Below are 27,930 nucleotides of genomic sequence, written 5' to 3'. Positions count from 1 at the left end.
CCCCCGCGTTGTGGCGGCGGCGGCCTGAGATGGCGGCGGTCGCTGCGGGTGGCTCGGGCTCGGCCGCCGGGGCGGCCCCTCAGCAGCAGCAGCAGCCGCCGCCGCCGCCGCCGCAGCAGGCGGCGGGGGGCGCGGCGGGGTCGGGCTCCGGGGAGGCCGGCGGGGGCGGCGCTGGGGCCGGGGCGGGCTCGGGCGGCGGGGCCGGGCCCGGGCCCGGAGGCGGGGGCGAGTCGTGGTACCTGGCGCTGCTGGGCCTGGCCGAGCACTTCCGCACGTCGAGCCCGCCCAAGGTGCGGCTGTGCGTGCACTGCCTGCAGGCCGTGCTGCCCCGCAAGCCGCCGGCCCGCATGGAGGCCCGCACCCACCTGCAGCTGGGCTCCGTGCTCTACCACCACACCCGCAACGGGGACCAGGCCCGCGGGCACCTGGAGAAGGCGGTGAGGGGCGGCGCAGGCCGGGGGGTAGCGGGCCCCAGAGGAGGCAGTGAGGGGCTGGGGGAGGGCAGGCGGCTGGGGTCCTGCAGGGTGCTGACGGGTGGAGGCTGACGGCCACTGACTACTCTCCCCGCGGCCCTTCGCGGGAGTCAGGCTGCTCTCTGCCCCAGCCAGCTTGTGATTTGGTGCCCTACTGAGCAAGGGGGCCAGGCTGTTGTCTGGTGGGCTGAGTGAAGGGTTTCATGCCATGGAGGGAGACTGTGCTGGCTCCTCGATTGAGGCCCATGAGCCATGTTCTGTCTGTTTACCAAAGAAATTGTAGTGTGAAGGAACGGGTGGCCGTGGGGCAGTTTCTTAAATGAACCCCTTCGTATTGTTGACTGTGCACTGACTCATCTGTTGTCTTCTCTTACAGTGGATGATATCACAACAAGTATCCTTTCCTGACCATCTGACGGTAGAAATTTAATAGCTGAACACTCACGTTTATAGCCTGGATTTAATGTGAAGTATTTCGACAAACAAAACTGGCCAGAGTGAACCTGATTCAGTATTTTGTAGGTTGTTCTCACCAGTTCCCAGACGTGGGCTTTTCTTAAATCTTTAAGCTTTGTCTTGGCATATTGAGTATTGATGGGTGGACTAATACATATTGCAGCAAAGTTTAATATTTACTTAACTTTGATGCTGCTAGATTCCACAGTTTGAAGATGTTAAATTTGAAGCAGCAAGCCTTCTGTCTGAACTGTACTGTCAAGAGGTAAGTGTATTGAGGCTGCTCCTAAAATATGGTACTTTGCTGATCATGAGTGCCCTATCGAGGGGGTGAAGGGTTTTTGACAATTTACTAATATTTTTTGTATTAGAACCACATGTGCACACATCAGTTACAACGTACTCCTGATTATGGGTGATCTCTGGTGCAGGGAAGCTTAATTTGTAGTGAAGTAATATGGAAGTTCCAAGGTGTTTCAATATATCCCATTATGCTGGTTGCAATTACCATTACAATTAAGAAGTTCTATGATAAAATGAGTTTACAAACCTTACTTATTCCATTAGTCATGGAGGAAAATACAGGCTAACTTTTTTTTTGGAGTTTTCTGAGATACTTGTGTTTTGTGCCTTGAATATTTTGGATTAGATTTACTAAAAGACCTTTAAAAGGGGTCTTCAGTTTTTGCAGGCAAGCCCATTTGTGTTCTCTAGTATGCATTTTTGTGCACGCATGAAGGGTTATGAGTGTACAGATGGATTTATGTTCTAATATTGTTCAGCACATCTTTTGAGGACTGCAAATTTGATTACTAATGTCAATGTTTGTTTTCAATTTTTTTTGTTTTTTTTTTTGCTTTCAGACTTTTTTAAATTGGGACCAAACCAGAATATCTTTCATTAAATCTCAACTGCTTTCAGTGCTGAAGATTAATTATTTTGGTTGGTTTTACTGTTGACTTTAAGGTACATATTTTTATTTCAGAATTCAGTTGATGCAGCAAAGCCTTTGTTGCGTAAAGCCATCCAGATTTCACAGCAGACGCCGTACTGGCACTGTAGACTACTTTTTCAGCTTGCCGTAAGTATTATTCAGGTGCCTTATAAAGCTGCATAAAAGGACTGTGAAAATGTCAGGAAGAAAGTATAATTTATATGTAAATTTCTAGATTTTTGCAAAGAGGAGAGAATACTTCTGTATTACTGAGGACACAGCAAGGCTTGGGTGTCTGTCTCTTGATCCAGTGGCTGGAACTAGTGCATAGATGGAACTGCCGAGAGTGTTTCATGTTGTACTATTGTGATAGACTTCAAATGGAGTCTAGTACAGGCCTCCTTGCCTGTAGGGGTGGTGATGTGGCTGGCAGGAGAAGGGGGGGAGATCCTCAGGGTTCTAGCAGGGACATAGAATCCTGAGAAAAGGTAGAAGAATCCCCTTCAAAATGTACATAAAACAGATACCTCCCCACACAGCCTGACTGGATTGAATAGAGAGTTTCCTACTTGAGGATGGTGTGAGAGCAGTGTGGGTTCCACCGTTTTCCACTTGCCTTAACATCCAAAGCTAAACTGGGTTGGAAAGTGGAATTACTACGAAGGCTTCAGATCAACATCAGAAATGTTGTTCTCCACTTTTCGTAAATGTTCTTATGCATGGCTTCAGTTGCACGTTTAACGCAGTACTGGTTTTTAGGCATCATCTGAGAACAATCTTGGAATTAGGAGGTGTGCTTGACATCTTGTCCTTACTTTTGTTGTACATATGTTCAGCGGATACTACTTAACCGATCTATAGGGTATCCCAGACTGTTAGGATTAGAAGCTCATCATATCCAAAGAGTTTACAGGCTAACCAAGTAGAGAGAGAGGCAGGTCTTGCTCTCTGCTGGACCTGTACAGTCAAGAGAGCATTGTTCAGCAATATCTCTTCCAAGATGTGCCTTTTCTCAGCAGCCTGATAGATACACAGAATACAATGAAGGCTGTTTGATAAGGATTGAGGGAATTGCGCTTTAGAGGCACTTTCTTTCAAAAGGGAGCTTGCCAAACTATTCTCTTGAAGAATGTGTTAACATTCACCTGTACTCCTCTTCTTCCCCCATTCTGTATAGGCTCAATCAAATAACAACAACTTATTTCAGCAACCTTGAAAATGACTCGTTTGTGTAATTTGAGTTGAGATTTTTGAGAGCCTTGCACTTCTGTCAGTTAAGGGGGAAATGTTTACTTATCAGTGAGTTGTATGTGTACGTATAAGAAGCTTAACCTCCAGTTATATTCTGTGCTTCTGTGAAAGATTCTTCTTACAAACCCCAAATATGTTGCTGGTATTGTGACATGTTTCTTTCTAGCTTCCTCCTGGTCAAAAGGCCTGAATTCTTTATTCTGTTGCACATTTCACTGAGATGAATTGGCTTTCTGACTGGAGATTGGGAAAATTGCAATTTCAGAAACTAAGGATGCATCACAAAAAAACCTACACCACTCTTCTTCCCTGGCCTGGAGCATTGAATATCAGGTCGTGCTCACCGACTTTATGATAGTGCCTTCCCTGCCAAAGGAACCCCTGCTGTTTTTGACTGTATGTTAGGTTTAGATGAGGCTGTATGTAGAGTAGACCACCTCTACTCTATGATAACTTGGATACGTGTTTTAAAAAAAAAAAGGTTTGAAGGGGATTTTCTTTGAAATGTTGAAAACTTTTTTAGAAGAGGAATAGGAAAAGTTTCATGAAAAGGCCTTCTGTTGTGTTCAGGTGACATGTAAAGAACTCCTATCAAGCAGTTGTATCAAACTTTAATTTCATAACAAAATGTCCAATTATTGTAACAGGAGTACCAAAAGAAAAAAACATAACTGGAAGTTTGAGTCATCAAAAATGCTAACTTGAAAACTGACTTTTTTTTTCTCTTCAGCAACTTCACACACTTGAAAAAGATTTGGTATCTGCATGTGACCTTCTAGGAGTTGGAGCAGAATATGCCCGGGTAGTAGGATCAGAATATACCAGGTATGTTGCCTTCACCTACCTTTCCCAGAAATATTTTAATTTATTCTAATCTACATTGAGATGCTGGTTGCAAATGAGCTTCTGTAAATCCATCATAATCAAAGCAGCATTTCTCATGTATTCTCTCTCTCAAATCTGAGTCTCTTGCTCTCGCCCATCCAAGGCTGCTTTTAACAGGAAACAAACACCGGCAGTCTGCACCAAAGTTCTGGAGATTCTTATTCTTAAACAGAACTTTGTTTGCCCTCCTCATCTACTCACATCTTCCCAACATGCAGGCTTTAGCCTTTAGCTCCCCTGCAAATGGGGACCTTCCAAGGCTTAGATACAGACCTAAAGCCTCAGACTCTTTATTTCCCTGGCACTGTGATTTGGACTCCTTTTTCCAATTTTAAACTTGCCTTCCTCTTCTAGCTCTGGCAGGCCCCTTATTGCTGCTTTGAGTGGAGCCCCAGAGATAGAGGACAATGGGTGTTTTCTATATTTTGGTGCATAGACTGCAAAAATTTGATTAAACCCTCTTCTCCCACCCCACACATTACCTTATAATTTACCTTATGTTGTGTCTTTTACGTCGGAGATACTCTAAAGTCTGGTCTGCCACCACTGGGGTGGCCGCACCCAGCCAATGCACACAGGATGCTGCACAGTAATGAAGGAGGACACTTGTGCTTTGATAAGTAGGACCATGGGATGATGGCCTTGCAGAGCAGGCAGGACCTCTTTTTGTAAGATCTCATTTCAAAGGTCTTCAGATGGTAGATTGCATGGACTTCATTTACCATGAAAGGGTGAAGGGCTGAGTTGGTTCTACTAGACTTCTGACCCAGGCTCCCAGGCAGTCTAAGCATTATAAGTGTGATGCCTATATGAATAGCTTGTTTCCTCTGGCCTAGTATAGTCCACGCTGAAAAGATCTGCAGCAGTCTCTTACCCTGAGTTTTCTCTCATGAGTATATCTTTGTTCAGTGTTGTACCTTCTTAGAGCTGTAACACAGTTTTGTTTTATTTCAGGGCACTGTTTCTGCTAAGTAAAGGGATGGTAAGTTGGATATATTTAAGTGTAACAAATAAGCAAGCAAGTTAATACTGTTACTTCATACGTTTTATCGGGACAAAATAAGGCTTTGCTCTTGAAATTGTCTAGTTTGTGAGTTGTGTGCCTTCCTTGTGCCAACCATATTTTGCTTCATTTCTGTAAGCAGGCATGATGTTTGAAATGCACCTGAAATCTGCTCTTTGGCATGCAGGATTCTTATGTAGTTCAATGTCTTGCCTGCTCATAATAGCAACACACAAGTAATTTCATGAAGAAATCAAGCACTGTTAGTTATTGGCATATCTCAGATTAGGGAAGTTGATTATAATCAGTGAAGAAGCCCTTTTGTGATGCAGGATGAAAGGTCCAATAACATATAATGACCAGTTTTTTTAAAAAAGAACACCTTTAAAGTTAACATCTTAAGTCTACATTTAGAGACTTAAATAAATGAGACCCGACATTCAAAAGGGAAGAGCACTCAACAGCTTCAACTCAGCTTCACTGAGCATTTAAGCTGTTTTTTCTGCACTGTTTATATACGTAGTGCTTTTCTTATAGCTTCTTTTAATGGAACGGAAACTGCAGGAAGTGCACCCACTCCTTACTCTGTGTGGACAGATAGTTGAAAACTGGCAAGGAAATCCCATCCAGAAAGAATCATTGCGTGTGTTCTTCTTGGTGCTGCAGGTGACTCATTACCTGGATGCTGGGCAGGTATGTGAATGATAATTGTGCAAAGTTATATGTTTGGGAATCAGGGAAAGATTCCTGTCCAAAAGGCTGTGATGTGTTATGAAATTACTGCATCAGCTTATGCCTTAAAGCAGACTAAACTCTTTAAGGCAATGACTGTTAACTGGTTGGCACGTTTACTGAACTGTATACATATTCAGGTGTTGTCCCAAATAGCATGACCTGTGTCTGATATGAATCAACTTTCACAGGTGAAAAGTGTGAAACCGTGTCTGAAGCAGCTCCAGCAGTGCATTCAGACCATATCGACTCTTCATGACGATGAAATTCTACCCAGCAACCCAGCAGATCTCTTTCACTGGCTGCCGAAGGAGCACATGTGTGTGCTGGTCTACCTGGTGAGAAGCTTTGTTTTACTTAAGCGGCCATTGTTAACTGATGGGGTGTGGGATAAGTGTGCTCATTTCACGTGAGGATGGACCTTGTATCCAGAGTATGATCCAGTGTACAAGCACTTTAATTCTTCAAATGATTGTGGAATTCACCATTTTATGTATGGACTGAATGCACAGTACAGAGCAAAGAGTTTTTACTTCTGCCCTCCCACATGTACATACTTCTTCTCATCTAATGCTTGACCCTTGCTCTCCACAGGGATCAAAAAGATGCAGTTCATCCTGTAAGTTCAAACTTACTGAGGTCAGAGTATGGTGACTTATGTGGCTTAAAACAACCAACAGATGGCAAACATGGTCTGAAAGAATTGGCTAGGAGAGCTTGCCATTCCCCACCCTGTTGTAGTGTGTTTTAAATGCAGTGGTTTTTAATGCAATAGCCTTTTGCTTCTAGAAACCAGAGTGGTCACAAGTAAGTGTGAATCTGGTGCTCTCAAATTTAGTTCCTAGTGGTCCAAGTCACCACATGGTAAGCTGCAGTTGACAATCAAGGTCTTCTAAATAGCAGCGGATGTTCTATGTTGTGGGAGACTCCACTTGGAAGAGCAGTTAACTTACATGGAAGTTTAATAATCTATGGAGTTTTGCTCTAGAAAGTGATTTTGTAAAGATGGCATCCAGATGGATCAGCCCTGCCAACTAAACCTGGGATCTGAAAATCACACAGTTTTTTCTAGCTTGTCCATAATCACCGGTAATAAAGGTTTTTCAGGCTGCGTGTTTCTTCTACCATTAGCTTCAAATTCTGGTCTGTGACACCTATGCAACTTTTTATTCCCTTCAGTAATGGCAGCATTTAAAGGGGTTGTACAAGAAGCCCTGAAAATGAAACTTAGTTAACAATGACATCAATACATGAGCCAAGTAGAATCCAGCTCATTCTCCTAGAGCTATGTTGGTTCTTCATGACTGACAGCGGCAGAAACTTGTCTTTTTAACAAAGCAAGGAGATATGACTCCATGTGCCTGAAAATACTTAACTCATCTTTTGAAATTGACTAGATTTCAAGTTGATTTTAAATTGCTTTGACTTCAGTTCTGGAATGTGACTCTAGACTTTCAGACCCTCTTTCTTACATTCTGTGGCAGGTGACAGTGATGCATTCCATGCAAGCAGGATACCTGGAGAAGGCACAAAAGTACACAGACAAAGCACTCATGCAGCTAGAAAAGCTAAAAAGTAAGTATTAGGGTTAAAACTTTTGATGAGTTGCAAGGCACCTTTATCTGGTGCTAACATAAAAATACCAAAAACTGCAATCTGCCTGCAAGAACAGGCACCTCTAATGCTATTGATCTGTTCGGGGTTACTTCCATAAGCCTATGTATGAGGATTTACTGCTCAGCTGTAAGAATTTTGCTCCGGTCTGAAGGTTAGTTTATTAAGATCTGAGTCCAGAACAAGAATTCTTTCCTGTACAAATTTACTGATTAGCCTGCTGAGTTATGGGAGTACAAAAAGATTAATTCATCAGTTCCTAGCAGTTTTTAAACTGCTCTGCAGAAACTTTGCTATCCAAATGACTGGACTATTCAAGATCCTACTTATTGGAAGCAAAGTCATGATCCCCAGGGGTTCAGCTAAGTGAAGCTTGGACTACCATTCTTCCCTGATCAAGGAACAATTCTCCTTTTAAAAATAGGCTCACTTCCCCAGTGGCAACTGAAACAGTAGGTGGGAGCAAGCTGACTTTTCTGATGCCACATAGTTCATATAGACTTCTGCTCAGAAGTCTTTGTGCTGAAGTTCTGTTGAACTGTCAGCATCAGGGAAGCTAGCTTTGTAGTAGTTATTTAGGGCCTAGGCAATGGGGTTAGGATGTTTTAATACTATATAACTTTATTTCCTGAACTACCTTTGCTTCCCTCTTAGTGTTGGACTGCAGTCCTATTTTGTCATCTTTCCAAGTTATTTTGTTGGAACATATTATCATGTGTCGGCTTGTCACTGGGCACAAAGCTACAGCACTGCAGGAGGTAAAACTCTTTTGATCACTTCCATGCTCGTTTAATCTTTTGAATATTCATGAATCTTTGCAATAAATGTTAGTTAAAAAATATGGACATTTAATTTCCAAATAACATGTTCAGACTCTCGCTGGAATTCCAGTAGTCTTAGTGTAACTACGAACAATGCATAGCAGTGTCTGGGAATCCTTAATAAGACACTGGCAAGGTTCTTAAGCCTTGAAATTAAACTACGTTCCATACCTCATTTGAGAGCACTTCAGAGATTTTACTCACAGGGTTTTAAAATAGTATAGGTTGCTAATGGCCAGAACTGAGTTCCAGATACTTTTCCCCTCATCCTCTTTTTCTGTCACCCTTAACTATGCCACCATACTTCCTTCACTCAAACCCATAACTAGATTTGTCTTCAACTCTTCTTTCCCTAACTTCCATATAGTGTCCACCACATGACACTTCAACCTGTGCATACATAAGATGCAACTGTTTCTATTCATACAGCTAAAACTGTCATCCAGGCTCTCCTCTCCATCCTGATAGTTCATAAAAAATGCAGTTGAAGATTAATTTTCCTCACTTGTTCCTCTGATCAAGTCATCCCCCTTTTGAATCCTTCGACTGGTTCCCCATTCTCTATTTGGCTCTAGCTCAGGCATATTGCACTGGCTTTTCCAGCCCTTCACAACCCTGCCCTTCCCTACTTATCTTTGTCTAATTATGTCACCACCTCCTTCCTCCCCTCTGATGGTAATACTGGTCTCAGCTTCCCTTTTGTCCAGTCCTCCCCCAAATGTCTGCATTGTCTTCCATTCCATCCCTTTTTTATGGAATACGCTTTCTGAATTGGTCCACTGACCTTTCAAATCTTTTAACACTGCCTACCACAGCATTTAGAAGAAATTAGCCAAGTAATAGTGGCTAAATAAAGGAGCAGTTGGTGATGGTTCATGAGTTCGTTTTTTTTAACCCTTTGAATGTTTTGTCCCTCTTCCATCTTTTGTCGCATGTTGTCTTGGATTGTGAGCTCTTCAGGACCGGAACCATGACTTCATGTGGGTGGATAGTGCCCAGCACATGATAGAATCTACCCTAAAGCAAATAATTCTGAAAACTGACTGGTGCACACATCCCAGACAGGGAAGAGCCTATATACACTGATCTATGTATGGCTTAGCTTGCAACGTGTCTGGACTCTACTTTAAAGGTGCAAAGCATAGCTTAACTTAAATTTGAGCAAAGCACAGCAATAAGCTAATTGGCTTTTACAGTTCAGGCAGTTGGGAAGTGGGGGCAGGCTCAGCCTAGACGTAATAAAGAAATAATTGGTTTAATCTTTTAAAATATTTTTTCTAACAGATCTCACAAGTCTGTCAACTCTGCCAGCAGTCTCCCAGACTGTTTTCTAATCATGCTGCGCAGCTACATACTCTCCTAGTGAGTACACACTATTACTGTTGAATTTTGACCTATACATGGCACCATAACTAGAGTTCCATCTTAATTATTTCAGATAACTGTTCTAGTGATGCAAACCTCAGCCATATTTTTACACTTGCACCAGGCAAGATCATTTAATAATTTTATAGAAATCTTGTAAATTGCCTCAGTCTGTCTTTTAAGCAAACACCAAGCATTTTGTAATAGCCATAGAACAGTTAAATAGTTAAACTCTTCTCCTTTAAAAATACAGCACATTTAAGTATGGGAGCTTTGCAAGTGAACATCCACAAGGTATATTGTATGTGTTAGGGAATGCATTTTGGTAACAGAAAAATCATAAGATGATTCACTGTATGTAGAATTTGTATTTTTAATGTTATATGAAACAAACGGATTCTAAAAAGAAATGAACTTTACAATAATTTGATGAGAAGTTGGCAATACAGGAATTACTTGATCTTCTCAAGTGAACCAAACAAAACTGAGGCTTGTTGGTGTCTGGCATAACACATTAAATTGTTTTCCTGTTAATGCCTCATAACCACTGTTCCCTCTAAGCTGTGCGCGTGTGCACAGATCCTAAACCCTGTGCACACAGTGAAATACCGCACGCACAAAAATTTGCACAGAAGAAATTTTTTTGCGCACATGGGCTGTCAAAAATGAGAGGGAACATTGCTCATAACTTCAAGATTTAGTGGATCAAACTTGCAACCATCTCCTTTACTTGCAGAATTGCAATTTTGCTACAGTTACTAGAATGCTTAGTCTAAAATGCACTTTTTTTTACAGGGGCTTTACTGCATTTCTGTTAATTGCATGGACAATGCAGAAGCACAGTTTACTACAGCATTGCGGGTAAGATTTAATGCTAAAACTACTTGCTGTAGCTCTATTAAATGTAGACGTGGGCATAGAGTAGACTTACCTTCAATTTCTCTAGGGTGTGTCCTCTAGTAACCTTTTATGAAGCAGCCATGGGTTTTGCTTTACAGCTCCTTGGGTAAGGCAAAGCTATCTTACCCAGTGAAACGTATGAATAGATCATTCCACTATTCCTGTTGAGAGGGGGAGGATTAAGACTTGAGGGGCGCAGAGCCTGAGTGCTTTAATATTATCATGGGTTTCAGAGTAGCAGCCGTGTTAGTCTGTATTCGCAAAAAGAAAAGGATGCATCCGATGAAGTGAGCTGTAGCTCACGAAAGCTTATGCTCAAATAAATTGGTTAGTCTCTAAGGTGCCACAAGTCCTCCTTTTCTTTTTGGGAATATTATCATTGGTGCTCGCAACAATCTCTCTTTACTAGAATGGGGCAATATCAGAGGACACTGTGCTCAAAGGGCTGGCTTAGCAGTTCCATCTCACCCAAACTGAGATTACTTTAATATGAAGAGACATAAGAGTAACTAAGATGAAGCAGCAAATTCTTAAGGAGCTTGGAATAATGAAACAAAACAAAAAAGCCTCCCCTCAGGAATGGGGTGTTTAAATGCTGCCTGTCGTGTATTTTGCTTTAGAGACTTTTACAGACTGCTGTTGGGTTTAATATTTATTAACAGCTTCTCAGAAATGAGTCTGTGTATGAACACACTTTTGAGTGTCTAGATGGCATGGCTCTTCTGGGCTGCGCTATTTCTTTGTCTTGTGAGGGCTGTAAACATGCTGCTTAGTGACTAATACCAGTCTAGCTATTTCTGGTTTAGTTTTATATTCTTCTATTTTAGCTCACCACACATCAGGAATTGTGGGCATTTATCGTGACAAACCTGGCCAGTGTGTACATCAGGGAAGGCAACAGACACCAAGAGGTATGTGACTGGCTGCTTCTGATCTGTGGCTTTACAAGGTGCATATTTGCAAGAGGAAAAAATTTTAGCACAGCTCTTTGATTATTCATTCTTGGTGTGCTTTGCCACAAGGGGGAGTGCTTTGTTGGGCAACCACCCATCTGATCAACATGGCGTCATGTATTAATAATATTACTTACAGGGGCTTGAGGGTATGAGTTGGCCTGGGGCAGACCATTAAAGGAAACGAGCATTTTGGATCCTACAGAGAGGTGTGATTTAGATGTCGGAGCACAGCAGTGGGAGTCAGGAACTTGAGTCCTAATCTCAGGCCTGTCACTGACTCCCTCTGTGATCTTGAGCCAATCACTTAAATTGTTCATTTCAGTTTCCATCTGTATCTAAGGGCAATATCTACATTACATGGAGTTTAATAAGAATTAATTAAATGATTATGAAGTGTTTGGAAATGGACATTTTCAGGTGGTGTTTGTTACCCACAGAGGACTGATCAATCAACCCTCTTCCCAAAGAAGTTTACATCAACTTTCAAGTATTTATCATTTGTACAGCAGTATTTGTGTATTCTCTCTAGCACTTATGATTGGGTTCTTTAGCTATTTTTCAGAAACAGTGTTATACTTTCAAGTGTTATACTTAGTCTTTTATGGACAATTACATTGTCAATTTGAACAAGCAAAAGCTGAAGCACGTTAAAAGGGGATGCTTGGAGAATGAAAATTAGTTAACTTAATTTTTGTTTAGTGTCAGGTTCTGGTTCTTGTTAGTCAGCAAGATGATTCAGCTTTTGGATTTCAAGCACTCCTGTCATATGTTTCCATTAAAAGTCTTTCCAGTTAAATTTGAAGTTTCATGCTAACACTTACGAAGTCTAAAAAAAATAGAAAATTGTTCTATGTAAACCTGATTTTTCCAGCCAATATTGAGCTGATGGAACCCTTCCAATGTTGGAATGTTCCATCTTGTGTTCTAGCCAGTAACAGCAAATGTTTGCTATGTTTTTATATAACTTGAGCATTCTGCTTTGTGTACTGCTCCCATTAAAACATTTGTATCCCATACTGTAAGCTAATACTTGTTAGAAACAATTTTTTTCCATTTCTGTTTCTTGACTACAGCTTTACAGTTTATTGGAAAGGATAAATCCAGACCACAACTTCCCTGTAAGGTAGGGATTCTGGATATCTTCTAAATGCTATTTTTGCAAGGGTGTTTTTATGGCTCTTGCCTTGTAAAATTCTTAAAATAAAAAAAAGCAAGCATGAAAACCAAATGATCAGGTTTGAAGTCAAGGAATGAGTGCATACAGGTTTTTCAATCTTTGGCACAAAGAATTTTGCTTTGATTATGAAATGCTGGAAAATAAATTCCTAGAATGTATCCTGTATTACGCATCTGATTATTGTAAAACTCGTGGATTTAAGTTTATCGCTTTGTCCCCAGCTCTCACTGTCTCCGAGCAGCTGCTTTCTACATCCGAGGACTGTTCTCCTTCTTCCAAGGAAGATACAATGAAGCAAAGTGAGTGCAAAGTCAGTGCCATTTGGAAGGGATGAGCAAGAGGGAAAAATGGCTCTTTCATACAAAAGAGAGGGAAGATGAGACTCTTCCAGGTCTACCAGAATCCTTCTCCCCTTGAATTTGGCCAGGTTGATTTAATACCTGCTGTTTGCCTAAATAGGATTGACAAACAGTTTAGAGAAATTCCCCTTTAGATTTTCTTCTCTACAGCTTTGGATTCCTAGTAATGACAATATCTAGCACTCTTTGTTGGTAGATCTCAAAGTGCTTTACAAATGTCTGTATTGTTATCCCCATTTTACAGATAGGGAAACTGAGGCGCACAGAGAGCAAGTGACTTGCACAAGGTGTCGCAACCAGCCAGTGTCAGAGCTTGGAGCAGATCTTAGGTCTCCAGAGTCCCAGTATTTGCCCCTTGACTTCCGCAGTTAGTCTTTCTGTTCTGGATTATGGTTATTACATATTTGTTACATATTCGAAGAAAAGGAGAATGTTTTATACAATGTTTCATTTTTGTTCTGTTTTGATAGACGATTTTTGCGAGAGACACTGAAAATGTCAAATGCAGAAGACTTGAACCGATTAACAGCATGTTCTCTTGTACTCCTGGGTCATATATTCTATGTGTTAGGGAATCACAGGGTAAGCCTTTACAGTCTTCAGTATTACTTCTGAGACCCTTGTTTTACTTGCTATTTGCCAAAAAAATCAATGAGTTTTGTAAAACTAATCTGTCTTATGAGTTCCACACGTAGCAGTATCCTACGTAAAGCTGGCAGCATATTGACTTTTCAATTTGTGATTTGCATGTTTAATGGTACGTTGACCAAGCAGTGACATTTGAAATCTATTTCGGAAGATTGTATTTTCATAATGTTTAAAATCATTTGAAAAGAGGATCAAAGTAGAGGAGAAATGGTTTAAACTGGATTGTTTTGGAAAGGATTCTGAATTCAGATTCTCTTTTTTTTTTTTAAATCCTCATGCTGTGGCAAGATGATGCATGCAATGTTTTCCCTGATGTGCCCAGTAGATGTACTCTAATTCCTGTTGTGTTGAAAGATCTTAGACCACTTTAGACTGTATTTTAGGGGTTACTGTCCTACCTCAGAAACACAGCCACCCCCTGGGTTGAAACTTGGCAGCCATTCTGTGGTTACCAAAGTTGTTTCAATTTCAGCAATAATTTTTATGTAATTATGGGTGATTCATATATTGAAACAAAATCCTTAATAGGTCACTTGCTTTGAAAGTTACTAGTCTTAATTGGCCCCTTGCATATTGTAGCCGTTCTCTATATTTGCCATCTCTGTCCTCATTTGCTTTTCTTATGCATTAGGGAGCAGTAAACTTTAACTCTGGACTTCCTCTGTGTACTCTGTCTGCGTCCGTCTGTCATACACATAATGTATAGTGTGTGTTCAGGTGTTTGTAGTCTCTTCTAAATACATCCTGATATCTGGTGCTTGGATTTAGTTTGCTGCAGCAGATCCAGTAAATGATGAAATAACAAAACAGGGGTTATACAGAGGAATATAATCTCACATGAGATCGGTTCTAATAGCCCAGGAGTGGCACTGTCTGTCATGTTATTGCATAGGTGAAAATTGCCCTGAGTAGCTTTTAACTAATACATGAGAACAGTGTTGGGTTAAGAGTTAGCTAGATATTCTAGATGGCAGTGAATATCTTCGAGGTGGGAGGGGAGGAGCTGGGGGCTGTGAGCATTCCATTGTGTGACTTGTTATACAAATTTTACGGAACACTTTATATCTTAAAGAAAAATATCTGTGGCTACAATGAGTGTTTGACCTTAATATGCATTCTTGACTAGGAAAGTAATAACATGGTGGTACCAGCCATGCAACTTGCTAGCAAGATCCCAGACATGTCTGTGCAACTATGGTCTTCAGCTCTGTTGCGAGGTAAGTTAGTCAAAGTGTAGCTCCTATATGTCTGTATACAAGACAAGTAGCAAGTTGAGTTCTTAGGACTGGGGAGAGGGGAAAGACCATGCTTTTCGATTCTAATGCTTACCAAGAAGCTAGTGGCATAAACATCTTATGACCCCAGTTTTTTTAGGCGTGTATGTGTCTGAAAGACAAGAAAAGTTAATTTTCTGACCTGATATGCTCATATTTAAAGTGTGTGGAAATCAGGTGCTTCTTCCAGAGAAGCTCTGCAGGAGAAGCTGGTGTCAGTCACTTGGGTGTCAGAAATCCCGACTATCAGTCCTGCTGTGCAGCAGCTCGCATAAGCTAATGTAGCCTCTCATTTGCAGCTGTTCAGACTTGATGCCCAGGTTTTGGGCAGAATGATCTTGGCCAAAATTTTCAAAAGTTACAGGTTGATTTTTGAATGTCCAACTTGCCACCTTAGAGGGGCTTAACTTTCAGAAAGTTTTGAGAACCATCCTCTGAAAATCAGTCCCACATAATGTCTCCAGGTGGGCACCCAAAATCACTAGTCACTTTTTAAAATCTTGGCCTTAGGTGTCTCATTGGAAGCCTGTAATTTTTAAGAAACTTTTTTTCCCACTTTTTCAGATTATTGCACTAGCTCCTAACTGTTCCCACCATCAGCCAACTTGTATGCTGACCTTATTTGCCCAGAAATAACGCCACCTGTTAGTCACTAAAGAGGTGTGATTCACAGAGGAGAAAAAGATCAGGAAACATTGGCTTACAGTAGTGACAGTTATGAGCCGGTGTAGCAGTCTGAAAAAGAAAGGGGAAATGTTTGAGTGGCTTTTCAGTGCCTGATAGCAGGAGTGGTAGTCTCAAATTTTAATGTCACCTTTTCTAGTTCAGCATTAGGGTGCAAGGTGAAAGAAAGGAAAGTAAATTAAACCAGGAGGGACAGGGTGGTCAAGTGGGAAAACAAAAAAGTAAACCCCAAGAAAATACCAGATAGATGCTAATGGCTGTTCCAGGAGCCTATTGAATCTTTAACATTGACACCAGCCCCAGATTTTTTGGACGCCGAGGTCATCCCTGCATGTTTTGCTACAACAGTAGAATCACTAATGCTTGCAGTTTATGGTGTCTCCATGAATGTCTTGCAAAAGGGGTGGGAGAGAATCTTATATTGCTCTCTAGCAATCCCATGTGGCTCTCACAAGAGCAGTGTTAAATTAATCCAGAGAGAGGTTGATCTAGTTCTTGACTAGAAAGGCAGGTTAGCCTGCTGTAAAGCTGAGAGGGCGGATGAATAGGCAGGATTCTAGAGGATGTTTTGTAGTTGATTCTCTCTCAAAGTATCCCTTTTCATCATACATACACATCATACCATATACCACATCATACATACATATAATTTAATTTGACTCCCATCAGACCCAGGATGCTTTATACAAATATTGACTAGTTTCTTGGCAGACTGTGTTAATGCTACAGTTGACTTATCCTGCAGCTTCAGTTTAATATAAATAGTCACGTTACTACAAACCCTGTGCTGCACATTAAGCGCTGCAGGCAGGAAAGGCCAGACTTACATTCTCCTCTTTTCCTGCTGCTTTGGTTAAAAATGTCTTCCAAGTAACTGAAATACTTTTCTAATTATTATGTGAGTGTAGCTCTTGCCTGAGGTGCGTTGATGGCTCTAGAGGCTGACACCCTCAATTTATCCTTAGTCCGGGTGCAATATGAATTTCCCCCACACTGTCCCATCAGTGTGCATTATCCATGCCTTGAAGAGACATTGAGTGGAGAGGGGAACTCTGTCTCAGTAGTCGTTACCTGCTGGGACTGCCTACAAGAGGTCCACTTGTTTCATGGTGTGGATACTTGTCCACTAGTAACTAGCCTGTGGCTCATTAATTTACTGTGAATAGATTGCCAAGCAGTCAGCCATCTGAGTACCATTTTTCAGTCACTAGTCAACTGCAATAAGATTTTCCTCTTGCCTGCAGTCCTTGTATGTGATTACAGGTCTTTCATAAAGTTTCTGTCAAGGAAATGGCAGTCACCTTGAAATAGATTAAAGCTCTTCAGTAATGGGGGATGAGAAAACCATATACATGGATAGTTTGTGGAATTGCCCATACTGAAAAAACAGCTCTGGGTTAGTACACTAGAATGTGGCAAAATATTTAGGAGTCAAATCAGTATGATGGCAAAATACACCACACAGAGGCTCTTTATCTTGGTGCTGTCATCCTGGTAATCTTTTAAACAATTAAGGTGCTTAAGGGAGAGCTTGATTGCTAATAAGTATTGTATTCACTGCAGGATAGCACTGCTTCAGGTTTCTGATGATAGAAAATATAAGAATTCTTTTTGCTTAACTGAAGGTTATTTGTGCATAATGATAGCTGCTTATTTAGCCCAGATTTCCCTTTTGGATCACAAAATAACGCAACTTTATCTCATAAATTCCTCCTGTGTTCACATCATAGAATTGCTGATGAAAAAGCACTGGGCTACTAGTCATGGAGAGTATCTTGGCAAAATGGAAGTATTAAGGGTGGATTGGCACCCTTAAGAGCTGTCCCTTCCACTTTGCTCTGCAGAGCATTTTGAAACTTCACACAGCTACTAAACGCTGCAGTGCTCCTGCCTACCTTTGACATTTTTCTACACCTCTTCCTACTTTTCCTCAGCTTGTCTAGCATGGGCCTCCTCTTCATCACTTTTCACGATGTTACCGCTGTTTGGGGTGAGAGCCTTCTTCACTGCAGTTCATCACATTGGGAATAGCCATTCTGTATTTCTGGGCCTTGTTGATTCTCCATCTGTCTTCAGATTGCATTTGAAAACTTAATTTTTTCTCTTGTGAACACAGAATCAGTTAACTTCAGCTGTATATTAACTTTGGAGGTGGAATATGGTTTAGCTGAAACACTACCTATTGAAACACTACACTGAGAACCCATTCTATGTATACACCAACTTCCGTTCTGCTTAAGTGTCATACTGATGAGAATTTTCTGTATAAACAGAGATTTAGTGTTGAAACAAAGTTCTTCAGTCACCTAATATTAGAGCAGCTTGGAAAATCAAATGGATTGTGTATGCTGTTTGGGGTTGAGCAGGAGACTGGCAGGCATCTGTGGCAGAAACTGATCTCAGGAAAGGCAGAATCCAAAGTGGATAATGCCTGGGATGTGATGTGAAGGCAGCTATGACTGCTTTCCCCCAAGCAATGCCAAAAAGAGGCTAATGACAAATGTGGAGAGACGCAAAGATACTAGAAGGGGCACTAGGCACCGTGACTCCTGTATACAAAGTGCTCCTCTCCTGCACCAGACAGCGCTTCATAATGTGAGAGCAAGAATTGTGTTGTGGGGCTCTTTTGGCACAAGTCTGAGCTAAAAAGGGATGAACTAGTTTAAATGAGCAAACATTACATAGGGTGAGACTGTGATGCCAAGTTTCAGCCTATAGTGAATTAAAACAGCGCAGTTTTAAAGCTCCACAAAATTTGGGGTTTGTAATAGAAAATTATAATTCAACTTCTATTAAAATCAGCACTACTGTCAGATTCATATAATTTCCTCTAATTACCAAGACCTGCAGTTGCACACTTTTTTCCAATAGATGGCACTGTAAACTAGACACTGTCAAAGGTTGACAACAAGCAGATGTTTTCTGTTCAAGTAAGAATTACTGGTCCTTGTGGAGCTCCTGGCATATTGTCCATAGAGGTTGAAAATAAAACGAGAATAAATGTTTTGAAACAGGGAAGGATAACAGACCATTCAGCAAAAGTGAAACTTTCTCCTGCCCTCTGATTGTGCAGAATAGGACAGTGCAATAGCAGGGAATGTTCAATGTGGCTGGTGTAATAGCATCAAGTATTTTAGGCATATTTTAAATATTTTTATTGTATGCAGTATCTAAGATTAATCTGCCCTCAGATGCAAGTGTGCAGTTCCTACTGAAGACACTGGGAGGGAGTGCCTGTGAGGGTAAAAGTTAGCACCAAATGTAACTTTTGGCCGTTGTGGTCCAGTTCTGTCTGACCTTGCCTTTCCATTAAGTAGCTTGAGGTAAAAGCACTTGGAGTACCATACCCAAGTGACATAGTTAAGCCGATCTAATCTTCAGTGTAGGCAGTGCTAGGTAAATGGAAGAATTCTTTTTTCAACCTGGCTGCTGCCTCTTGGGGAGGTGTTTACCTATGCTGAGGGGAGAGCCCTTCCTGTTGGCGTAGGTAGTGTGAACACTGAAGCACTAAGGCAGTGCTGTTATAGTGGTGCCACTGCAGTATTTCTAGGTAGACTAACCCCGTTTCATTATTTTCATTGTTCTCCCTTGCTGAAAATAACTTTTAAACATCCCTAGAGTAGCAGAAACACCTTTAAACTTCTCTGCAGAGTTGTTATAAAAGTTTCAGGGCATACTGTTTAAAGGGCAGACTTTTTTGGGGGGATAATCAATTTTAAAAGCTTTGGATTCAGTGTTCCTTGAAAATGACTTTATAAAAAGTAGGAGACAGGAAGGAAGTTCCACATGGGGCTACACAAGTGACCTCCTCTTTCTCCAGCCAATAAAAAGGGGCATTCTTAAGCAATAAAAAATCCCATCTGCCCAAACTGTCAGCCATTTAATCTTTCTCTCAGTACAAAAATGTGATACACTCCACTTTTTTCTCTTTCAGATCTGAACAAAGCCTGTGGAAATGCAATGGACGCTCATGAGGCTGCACAGATGCATCAGAACTTTTCACAGCAGCTTCTTCAGGACCATATTGAAGCTTGTAGTCTTCCAGAACACAACCTAATTACGGTAGGTAGTCTTCATCTTTCAACAGTATGGTGTGTGTAAAGCAACACACTGATCTTTTCTCTTGTCTGCCACCACTCCCCCGACACACATGCATCTCAGTGAGTCGCCAAACTTCAGGCTGCTTCCTAATATTTACAATGGATGGATAACAGAAAAGAGAAATGGAGGTCAAATTAATGAGTTAACTTCTGTAAAGGCTGTTAGGTTGGTGATGTCTTTATTTCTCAACTGTGCTTTTCCCTGAGTGTCACATGATTATTTATTGCATGAGCAAAGTGGTTTTTGTAACCCGTCAGATGGTTCATTTTACTTACAGGTCTTGCTTTCAAAAGCAAGAAACCATTTATGTTCTGGATATGTTATTTGGTTATGGTAGTACACCCAGATCTTCAGTCTGAGAGATATTGTCTTGTACATTGCAAGAAATATCCACTACTGTTCACATTTCTGCCATATTTAGATTTTCTATGTCTAAATCGAAATGTCTTCGGGTAGCCAGTCTAGGGTTTGTATCATTTTGTATCTATACAGACGTTGCCATAAACTGAAGTTTTTTACCCCTTTGAATGTGCTAGTCTTCTGAAGTCACTTAGATTCACGTCTAACAGAACTAAATACAGTGTTTTATTTTGGAATCCAGAGAATTACCTTAACCTCTGACTCCCTAACTTTGACTGTCTGTGTCAAAATGTTCTGACACTCAGATTGTTTTGAAGAGGTAAAGAAGTCAATCCAATTTTTTTTTAATTAATCATAATTTAAATGTCTAACTTTCTGGGGACAAAATGAGATGGAGAATAGGAATAAATCATTTTATTGCTTTGTCTGCAGTATGTCTCTTTGTCTGCAGATTTCCCAGAGGAGGGAATGCTTGAGATATAACCTCTTGTTTACAAAGATGCCCACAGTAACTGTGATTCCCAGGAGCATGTGTATATAACCTGCAATCCCAGAGGGCACAGATTTCAGTGATGGTGCTGTGCTAGTGACTTCAGTTTGATGTCTACCTGCATTGCTGAGTTTTTCATAATCCATGTTCTGATTGCATAGGCTAGATAATGTGGATTGGAAAAAATGTATATTACAAAAATTAGTTTTCTGTCTCGGCAGACTTCGTAAAATATAAAACACGCAAATGTATTAAGATGGGTGAGAAACAGGCCTTTACTGAATTTAATTTTGGTTGTAGCTTGAGCATTTTAATAGACTTGTACAGACAAACTCAACTTGGGGCCCTATCCATCAAATCTGTACTTAGGAGTGGTTTCAGGATTGGACCTTCACATTCTTATGGAAAGGAACAGGAAATGCATTCACTCAGTAACTTGCCAAACGTAGGTCAAATGAAGTAAGAGACCAATGTCTGAAATTAAACTGGACCCAGGATTGACTGGCCGTTTGAACAGCAGCATTTTGTCTCTGTGGTATATCCTAGTAATGGACTCCTGGCTGATAAAAATCAAACATTCTGGTTCTCAACTACTTTTGATGCCCTGTCTTTTAGTATCTCAATGTGGTAAATATTATATGGCCAACTCTTCATTTCTGATTTTCCTGTGATTTTTTTTCCCTCCCATGTAGTGTATATAGGATTTTCATATTGTATATTGTCTTTCAGTGGACAGATGGACCGCCTCCTGTACAGTTCCAGGCTCAGAATGGACCCACCACCAGCCTAGCCAGTCTCCTGTGAAAGAGAGAAACTACCAGGACAATGCTTAAAAAATGTAGCCAAAAATGGGGGGAATAACCAGAACATTTTTCCAAAAATTTTTCTGCAAAGAAAACAAAGCAAATTCCTCTTCTAGCGAGGGCCTCGTAGGAAATGGATTGATGATCACATAATGTACATTTCATAGACTTACAAAGTGAGAAGGGCATTTTAAGCTGCTTTTATGTAGCCTGTGTGAACATACAGCTAGTTTGTGTGTATACTCACCATCTGGTTTTAACTTGTTTTCCTCTTATCCAGAATTAAGGTTTAGACAAAGAGGAACACTTGTTCCTTAAATTGGTTAGATGTTTGTTTTTAAAAAAGACTATAACAGAAAATGAAGAATGTATTCAGATTGGAACAGTGATCATAATCTAAATATTTAAACCCTACCTGAAATGATGCATGCCTGCTTTTATTGTTTTCTATGCTCTCCTCTCCCTGGGAGTAATTGGATAGAATCATGACTAGCCATAGGGGTACAAGAAGTTTCAGAAGTTGGTTCATGAAGTGGCATCCTTTCTTCTTCTTCTTCTGTATCAAGGCTTTGAGAGTGCCAGAAGTATTGGAATCCCATAATGAAGGTAAAAATTAGCTCATTTACTAGTTAGACTGTTGAAGAGAGAAGCAAATCAAAGTGTGTGGTTTAGGGTAAACAGTCCCCAAATCTGACATGAATATCTGTATAGAAGAGGCTTACAATAGAATAACACATGCACCTGGGAAATCTTGCGTTTCCAAACTTTTCCATATGCTGGGCAACTTTTCTGTTTTGGTACCTCAATTTTTGTAACCTTGCTGCTGTGAAGTTACTGTGTTTCTCTGTCTGTGTGCTGTCCAGCTGCCTACCAAAATAGGAAAGATGTGGTCACAGCTCGGTCATTTCCATTCTGCACAGTGGAGTTTGGCAGTTGTTAATTCTGTGGAGCAGTGTCAACAGCTTGTAGCTGGGATTCCAACATGCTGAGTGCAGAATGGTGTAAAAGTGGTCATACAGGGTTAAATGTTTCCCCTTTTTGGTAGCTCTGCATATTTCAATAGAAAAATATGTGGTGTTAAGATTTCTAACCAAACAAGTACTGCTGATATTCCAGTAATACTTGTGGGTTTTTTTTTAAGAAATGCTAATCTTACGTTTGGGGCAACTTTCTGACCTTAAAATTGTTGAGTCTAGCAGGAGTGTATTTGAAATTTCTCTCTTGGGGTGGTGGTTCTCCTATTTAGCAATCTGGCATCTGCCTGATAGTTATTTGCCTTCTAGAAATCAAAGTCTACTACTTGACCATTGAGAGAGAGAGAGAGAGAGATTTTTAATGGGACAAAAATCTGTTTTGTCCATGTAACGGTGGGGTTTTGTGATCCCTCTGCTTGCTGTACTGCCGCTGTGTAACCTCTTTCTTAGAGCTGTGCCGATGCACAAGCCATGGTAATTTTAGGCTTCATGTAGGTGGAAGATGCTTCAACTTCAGGCCTGCGGAGCAGTACTTGATGCAGCATAAACTTAGTTTTTTTCCCAGAACTCAAAAGATAACAGCATATTTGTGAGCTGACAGGGCTTTATGGGTACTTTTATGCAAATAAGCATCTCTTGTTTCTCATAGTTATATATATATATATATATATATATATAGAAACTGTTCCACAACATTTGTGATTGTGTTGATATAAAAGAAGAGACACTATCTCCAGTGTGTCACCTGGTTTTTTTACCCAGGCTAGAATGCCATTCTTGTACCCAAGAAGGGTTGTGCGAGCTGATCATGAGACACGCTACTTAGAGTATACTTTGCTGAGTTCCTTTGAATTATATCACTGACACTTAGCACAGTGCAGCCATCCCCAGGAAGGGTCCCAGATTGACAGCTCTGGGGACAGAAATCCTCTCTCCTCATAAGACAGCTTTGGCAGCAGCACTGCAAGCTTGCACCACAGTACCAGTGTGGCTTCGGTTCTCACCAGGTGGATTCTGTTGCTGTCCTCTGATGGGGCTGCCAGAAGAGGTGCCAAATCGTGGTATGGGTGTCTGTCACTAGGAAGGGTACTGGCGCAATAGACTTTTCATACTGGCAATCAAGCAGCTGTCACTGCAGTCACTTTGTCTGGATTTCAGCCATTGATGATCAGGTGAATGGTGCCATATTTCATGTGCCATCCAGACCCCTGTCTTAGGACATCCCTTCTTAAAGCCCACAACCTTTACTCTGGGGCATGAAGCAATTAGTGTCTAGTACATCTATGGCCAGATTTCCAAAAGTGCTGAACACCACCTCCCATTGAAACACTTATGGAAAGTGGCCATATTCTCAGAGATGTTGAGCACCCCACCCCGCCCTCATGGTTCTCCACTTCTGGTTGCTGACTGGTCTTAAAAATATGCCCCCAGTTGTGGGTGCTGCTCAGTTGAAAATCCTATGAAAGAATCTTGGTTTAGAAGTGTTTATACTTTGCATTTGGATGTGTGTTAAAGAATGGAGCTTTTACAAAATGGGGTGGGAGTGTCTGTCTTCTGTCTGTCTGTCTTCTTTGCTTTCCCACTGAGGGAACATTCTTGTTCTGTAATGTAATATTCAAATTAATACAAATATTTTTAAATAATTCCCTTCAAAGATTGGCCTATTCAGATGATCCAAGCATTGTTCCTTTGCCTTACTTCTAGGCTCCTGTTATCCACCCTAAGCTGTTTGTTCACCAATCATGTTCTCATTCAACTGAAAGAAATCAATTATAAATGTTCGTTAAATGCCTCTTCTGTGAAGCAATGTAGGGGGGAGGAAACAAAAACTTGTAGTGGGCTGAGGATTAGGTATGGTTCACATGAAGTGTCTCCAGACAAGCTGGGCATGTTCACTTGAGTCTACACAGGTACGTTGCTTCCTGTGGCATTACTGCCTTCAAGCTTTCAGGGGAAGCAATTGGGTTTTCAAGGCTAAAGGTTATGAAAAGGCCATGTATTATCCTCTGTGCAGCTCTTCAGTTTGCAGTGGTGATTTTCTAGCTTCTTGTTGGCAATACCTTGGCACATATAGATTGCTTTGTTCTATCTGTAGAAAGCTTGTTGTAAAGTTATAGAAAATAACAATGGGAATTCCACCTGTTACCTGACTAGCCAACACTTGCTTCTTCATAGGAGGGTGGTGCTGCATTTCCAATCTTCTCTGAACAGAGTGGTATGCTTGTTCATATCTGTTGACAACTGACGTATCACCCACCATAGGCTTTGTTTGAATTCAAACTCCCTTTCCTTTCTCCTGCCTTCCTTCTGTGCGCAGAATTTCACACACTGTGTAAATTTGAATTAACCTGGTAATTTTGTATCTCTGAAACTCAGTGTACATTTGCTACAATGTACAATGCTTTTTGACTACACTTGTGTATTAAATTATTTAATAGTCATATTTGCTTTTCAATACATTTTGTATGTAGCGCAGATTAAAATAAGGGTCTCATAACTTAGGTTCTTCCTAATTTTAAAATGCATAGTATCTTTGGTCATCTGTATGTCAAGATGAACAGAAAACTAAAATTTACAATTTAGAAATTTTTGGTTAAATGCTTGATCTGACTTTAAATTGATTTGATCAACACTGCATATTTCTAGTCTTCAGACTCCTGTCCCTTAATTCCCTTTATATGAAACATACACGGTCGTTTTTATGAATTTCTTTAAAAAAAAACAAAAAAAACCTGTACAGTTTCTTTAGCATTTTTAAATGAGTAGTAAAACTTATACAGAACCATTTTATCATTGTCATGTGGGTAGTGTAAAAACTTCAATATGTATAGACAATGCAGTCTGAAACAGTGTTTGTCTATTATATTTTCATTTTGTGTAGTACAGACTTCAGAGGGGTTTCAGCTAATAAATTGCATACTTGGGAAAGACCATTTAAATTAGCTCCCAGTTTCTTGAAAAAGTAGATAGGAAGTTTATTCCCCCTGTACGTACGTACATATGTACGTACACATGCGCACGCACAGAGAAATTTGTGATGGTACAACAGTGTTAGAGCCTTGAGTTGTTATCTTACCTATAGACACATGCAGTTCATCACTCTGTTGTTTTTACCGCTTTGATTTTAGTTTTTCAATTTACCCAGAGAATGGATAGTTTTCTTTTGTGACAGAAATTCTAATTAGTATACCATTTTGCTTTAATGTACAGGGGTGCTGACAAAACTACATATCACACTAAATGAACCTGATTAGCATTTATAATATATGGCATTCATGCCACAATTATGGAAGCTCTTTTGCACCAGAGGGGTGGAGCAGGGAGCCAATCAGTATTTCAGCTTGTACAGAAAAACCTTCAGTGAAGAAAACAAAGTGAAGTATCACTTGTCTGTACTGTCCTGCTGTTTGAGCAAGTTTGTTGAATTATTTGCTGCCATGAAATGTTAATGTTAGATTAGGTCTGTACAACGTATTGTTTGTAGTTCTCCCTAAATACCAGGACTACTACTTCCGTCTAACACTGTAAATACCATAACTGATGTAAGGAGACATAACTTTAGGCATTAGTTTGTTGCGTTTGGTTCCTCTCGTTTTCTATATTAGAAGAATTTTTAATAAAGTTTAATCTGGCCTCTAATTTTAGTAACTTGTAAAATACTAATTCCATTAGTTGTAGGTAACTATGACTACCAAGGCCTCTTATATGGAGGTGGTGACTCAACCCATCCTCCAGATCTGCCGTTGAAAGTTTAAGGTGGTGCTGCTTTGGGACAAAACACTGTTCAGAGAGAGCTGTGCCCTAGCAGGATCCCAGCACAGTACATGCAAAGGGGTGATGTGGCAGCATGCAGGGAGGTGGAGGGCTGCTCAATGTGACGCTGCCCCTCATTTTACTGCTGTTGAGAGCTCCTGTCTCAGAGTGTGAACCTGGGGTTTCATGACACAGTGCTAAAAATGTCTGAGCCTGGTCTATGCTGATATTCACATAATAGCACTGGTGCAGCTACTCAAAATCAGGTACAAAACTTTATTATGAATGCAGCTCTAGGGCCTGTTAACATTGATGCCTAAACTAACAAGGTTCTCCTAACATGGTTCTGCTTTCCTTGATTGTATAATATAAAGTTTGTGTGTGTTGTAGTCGAAGTGGACCACCCAGTGTTTTTTTGATCTGTGTCCGCGTTCTCACACTCCACTCATCTGAAGCAACAAGACTAAAAGGGAATCCAGGGAGGATGGATGAGAACACAACCTGTGCCCCTGAGTCCTTCACAATCACTCCCAGAGCCCTGTTATCACTACAGATCTGCTCAGGATCCTACCTGGCAGTATGATTAGTGTCTATGTGGATGAGCTGCGGGTAGTTATCAGTAGTTAGGTACTTGCCGAACAAACATCCCAGTTTTCATACAGGCAAATTCTATTTGTGTTACTGCAGCCTGTTCACTGGGAGCTGCACAGAGGCGTGTCATGTGCTGATATAACTTCATTAACAGGGCAGCCAGGCACTCTCTTCAATTGCTGCGGGTCATTCTTTTGTTAGGAGTAGGCAGCTTGCCTTCCCTTATTAGCTTTTTACACTTAACCTTTGACATGCAGGATGTCTAGTTATGAATGTAAAATGGACCAAACAGCCTTAAACACCTGAATGAGAGCTCTATTAGAGCACATGCTTTCAACTGGGCTCCAGAGGCCACAGCCTATTACAGTGTTAGACTGAGCCAAGTTCTGATAAAGCAGGGTAGCAAAAGACTCTTTACACCTTTCTTTAAATAAACTGCACTAGATGGTGTAACACTTCTTGTGCTAAAGATTACTTTAAACCCTGATGCCAACACAAATGAAATAGCACAAGTTGGAGAACCCAAATAAATGTGTGTTTAAAGTACAACTTCAGAAGAATCTGTCCTCCTCAGTAGTTAACTATAAGGTTCTCAATAGCTTGGGGTGAAGCCAACTAGTTATAAGTGAATTACTGCTATTAAACTGTTATCATTTGTAAACTACAGTTGAGCTCTTGAAAGTGAAAAACCTGCTGTAAAGCTATATTAGGAAAAATTACCCATTTTCAAGATATCTTTAGAAAAAGATTGCGTTGTAGAGAGGTCAGTGTTGGTTATTAAACTCCATATAGAATTGGGTACAGGTAAAGGAAGATGAGTAAATAGTTTTCCTGATCACAGGTAGAATCTGTTCAAATGTGCTATTTGGTGATGTAGATGCTCTGCCAACTAGGACACTGGACTAGAAGCCCTGTGGTCTATTACTAACTCTTCTACTGATTTATTTTGTGACCTTGGGTAAGTCACTTCACCTTCCTGCCTCAGTAAAATGGGGAAAATACTTACCTGTCTCTGTTAAACATTGAGATCTGTGGATGAAAAGCTCTAGATAAGAGCTCAGTATTAATTGTTTCTATTTCTTTGAAACAAGCACCTGAATTATCTGATTTAAAGACTCATCTAATCCCAGAAAGAACCTTGTTAGTGTGTGTAAATTAGCTGGTGAAAGACTAGTTTCAATGTGTAAAAATAAAAACCTCTTTTAAAACAGACCCCAGTTCCTATCATTTCCCTTGTAAGTGAAGAAAATAAAATAGTGATTATAAACTTGCCTGACCCCGTGCTGCATTAACAAGCTCATAAGTAGGGTGTCTAAAGATAGGAGC

General features: G+C 40.6%; 1 protein-coding gene and 1 long non-coding RNA gene across 3 annotated transcripts in view; one reads left to right on the top strand and one right to left on the bottom strand.

Annotated features, from left to right (window-relative positions):
- The first annotated feature begins 5 nt into the window (after positions 1–5).
- MAU2 (MAU2 sister chromatid cohesion factor) lies at positions 6–26,413 on the top strand. Of its 2 annotated transcripts, XM_073323941.2 has the most exons (19): positions 6–437; positions 850–867; positions 1,129–1,194; positions 1,915–2,010; positions 3,845–3,939; positions 4,954–4,981; positions 5,540–5,695; positions 5,926–6,072; positions 7,219–7,309; positions 8,003–8,106; positions 9,454–9,531; positions 10,330–10,395; positions 11,262–11,345; positions 12,464–12,513; positions 12,789–12,866; positions 13,397–13,508; positions 14,701–14,791; positions 19,467–19,594; positions 21,213–26,413. In XM_073323941.2, the coding sequence occupies exons 1-19, from the start codon at positions 30–32 to the stop codon at positions 21,285–21,287; spliced, it is 1,971 nt and encodes a 656-aa protein (XP_073180042.1). In that variant the 5' UTR covers positions 6–29; the 3' UTR covers positions 21,288–26,413. The 2 variants fall into 2 exon arrangements, with proteins under 2 accessions (XP_073180042.1, XP_073180044.1); XM_073323943.1 differs by lacking the exons at positions 14,701–14,791; positions 21,213–26,413 and having other exon boundaries at positions 19,467–19,554.
- Positions 19,330–27,930, bottom strand: part of LOC140903137 (uncharacterized) — a 36,210-nt gene continuing 27,609 nt past the window's right edge. The window contains exon 3 of the long non-coding RNA XR_012156161.2: positions 19,330–19,719. This is a non-coding gene — a long non-coding RNA (uncharacterized LOC140903137). The remainder of the gene's footprint in view (positions 19,720–27,930) is intronic.

Source organism: Lepidochelys kempii, chromosome 25 (assembly GCF_965140285.1).
Source record: "Lepidochelys kempii isolate rLepKem1 chromosome 25, rLepKem1.hap1, whole genome shotgun sequence".
Taxonomy (NCBI): Eukaryota; Metazoa; Chordata; order Testudines; family Cheloniidae; genus Lepidochelys; species Lepidochelys kempii.
Note: the sequence above shows the minus strand (reverse complement) of the source record. Positions and strands in the feature narration are given on the sequence as shown.

Excerpts from the sequence above, each read along its gene's own strand:
- MAU2 (XM_073323941.2), top strand. The coding sequence starts at position 30 with ATGGCGGCGGTCGCTGCGGGTGGCTCGGGCTCGGCCGCCGGGGCGGCC. Across the intron at positions 5,696-5,925 it reads ATTACCTGGATGCTGGGCAG|GTGAAAAGTGTGAAACCGTG; the intron begins GTATGTGAATGA and ends CAACTTTCACAG. Across the intron at positions 14,792-19,466 it reads GTCTTCAGCTCTGTTGCGAG|ATCTGAACAAAGCCTGTGGA; the intron begins GTAAGTTAGTCA and ends TTTCTCTTTCAG.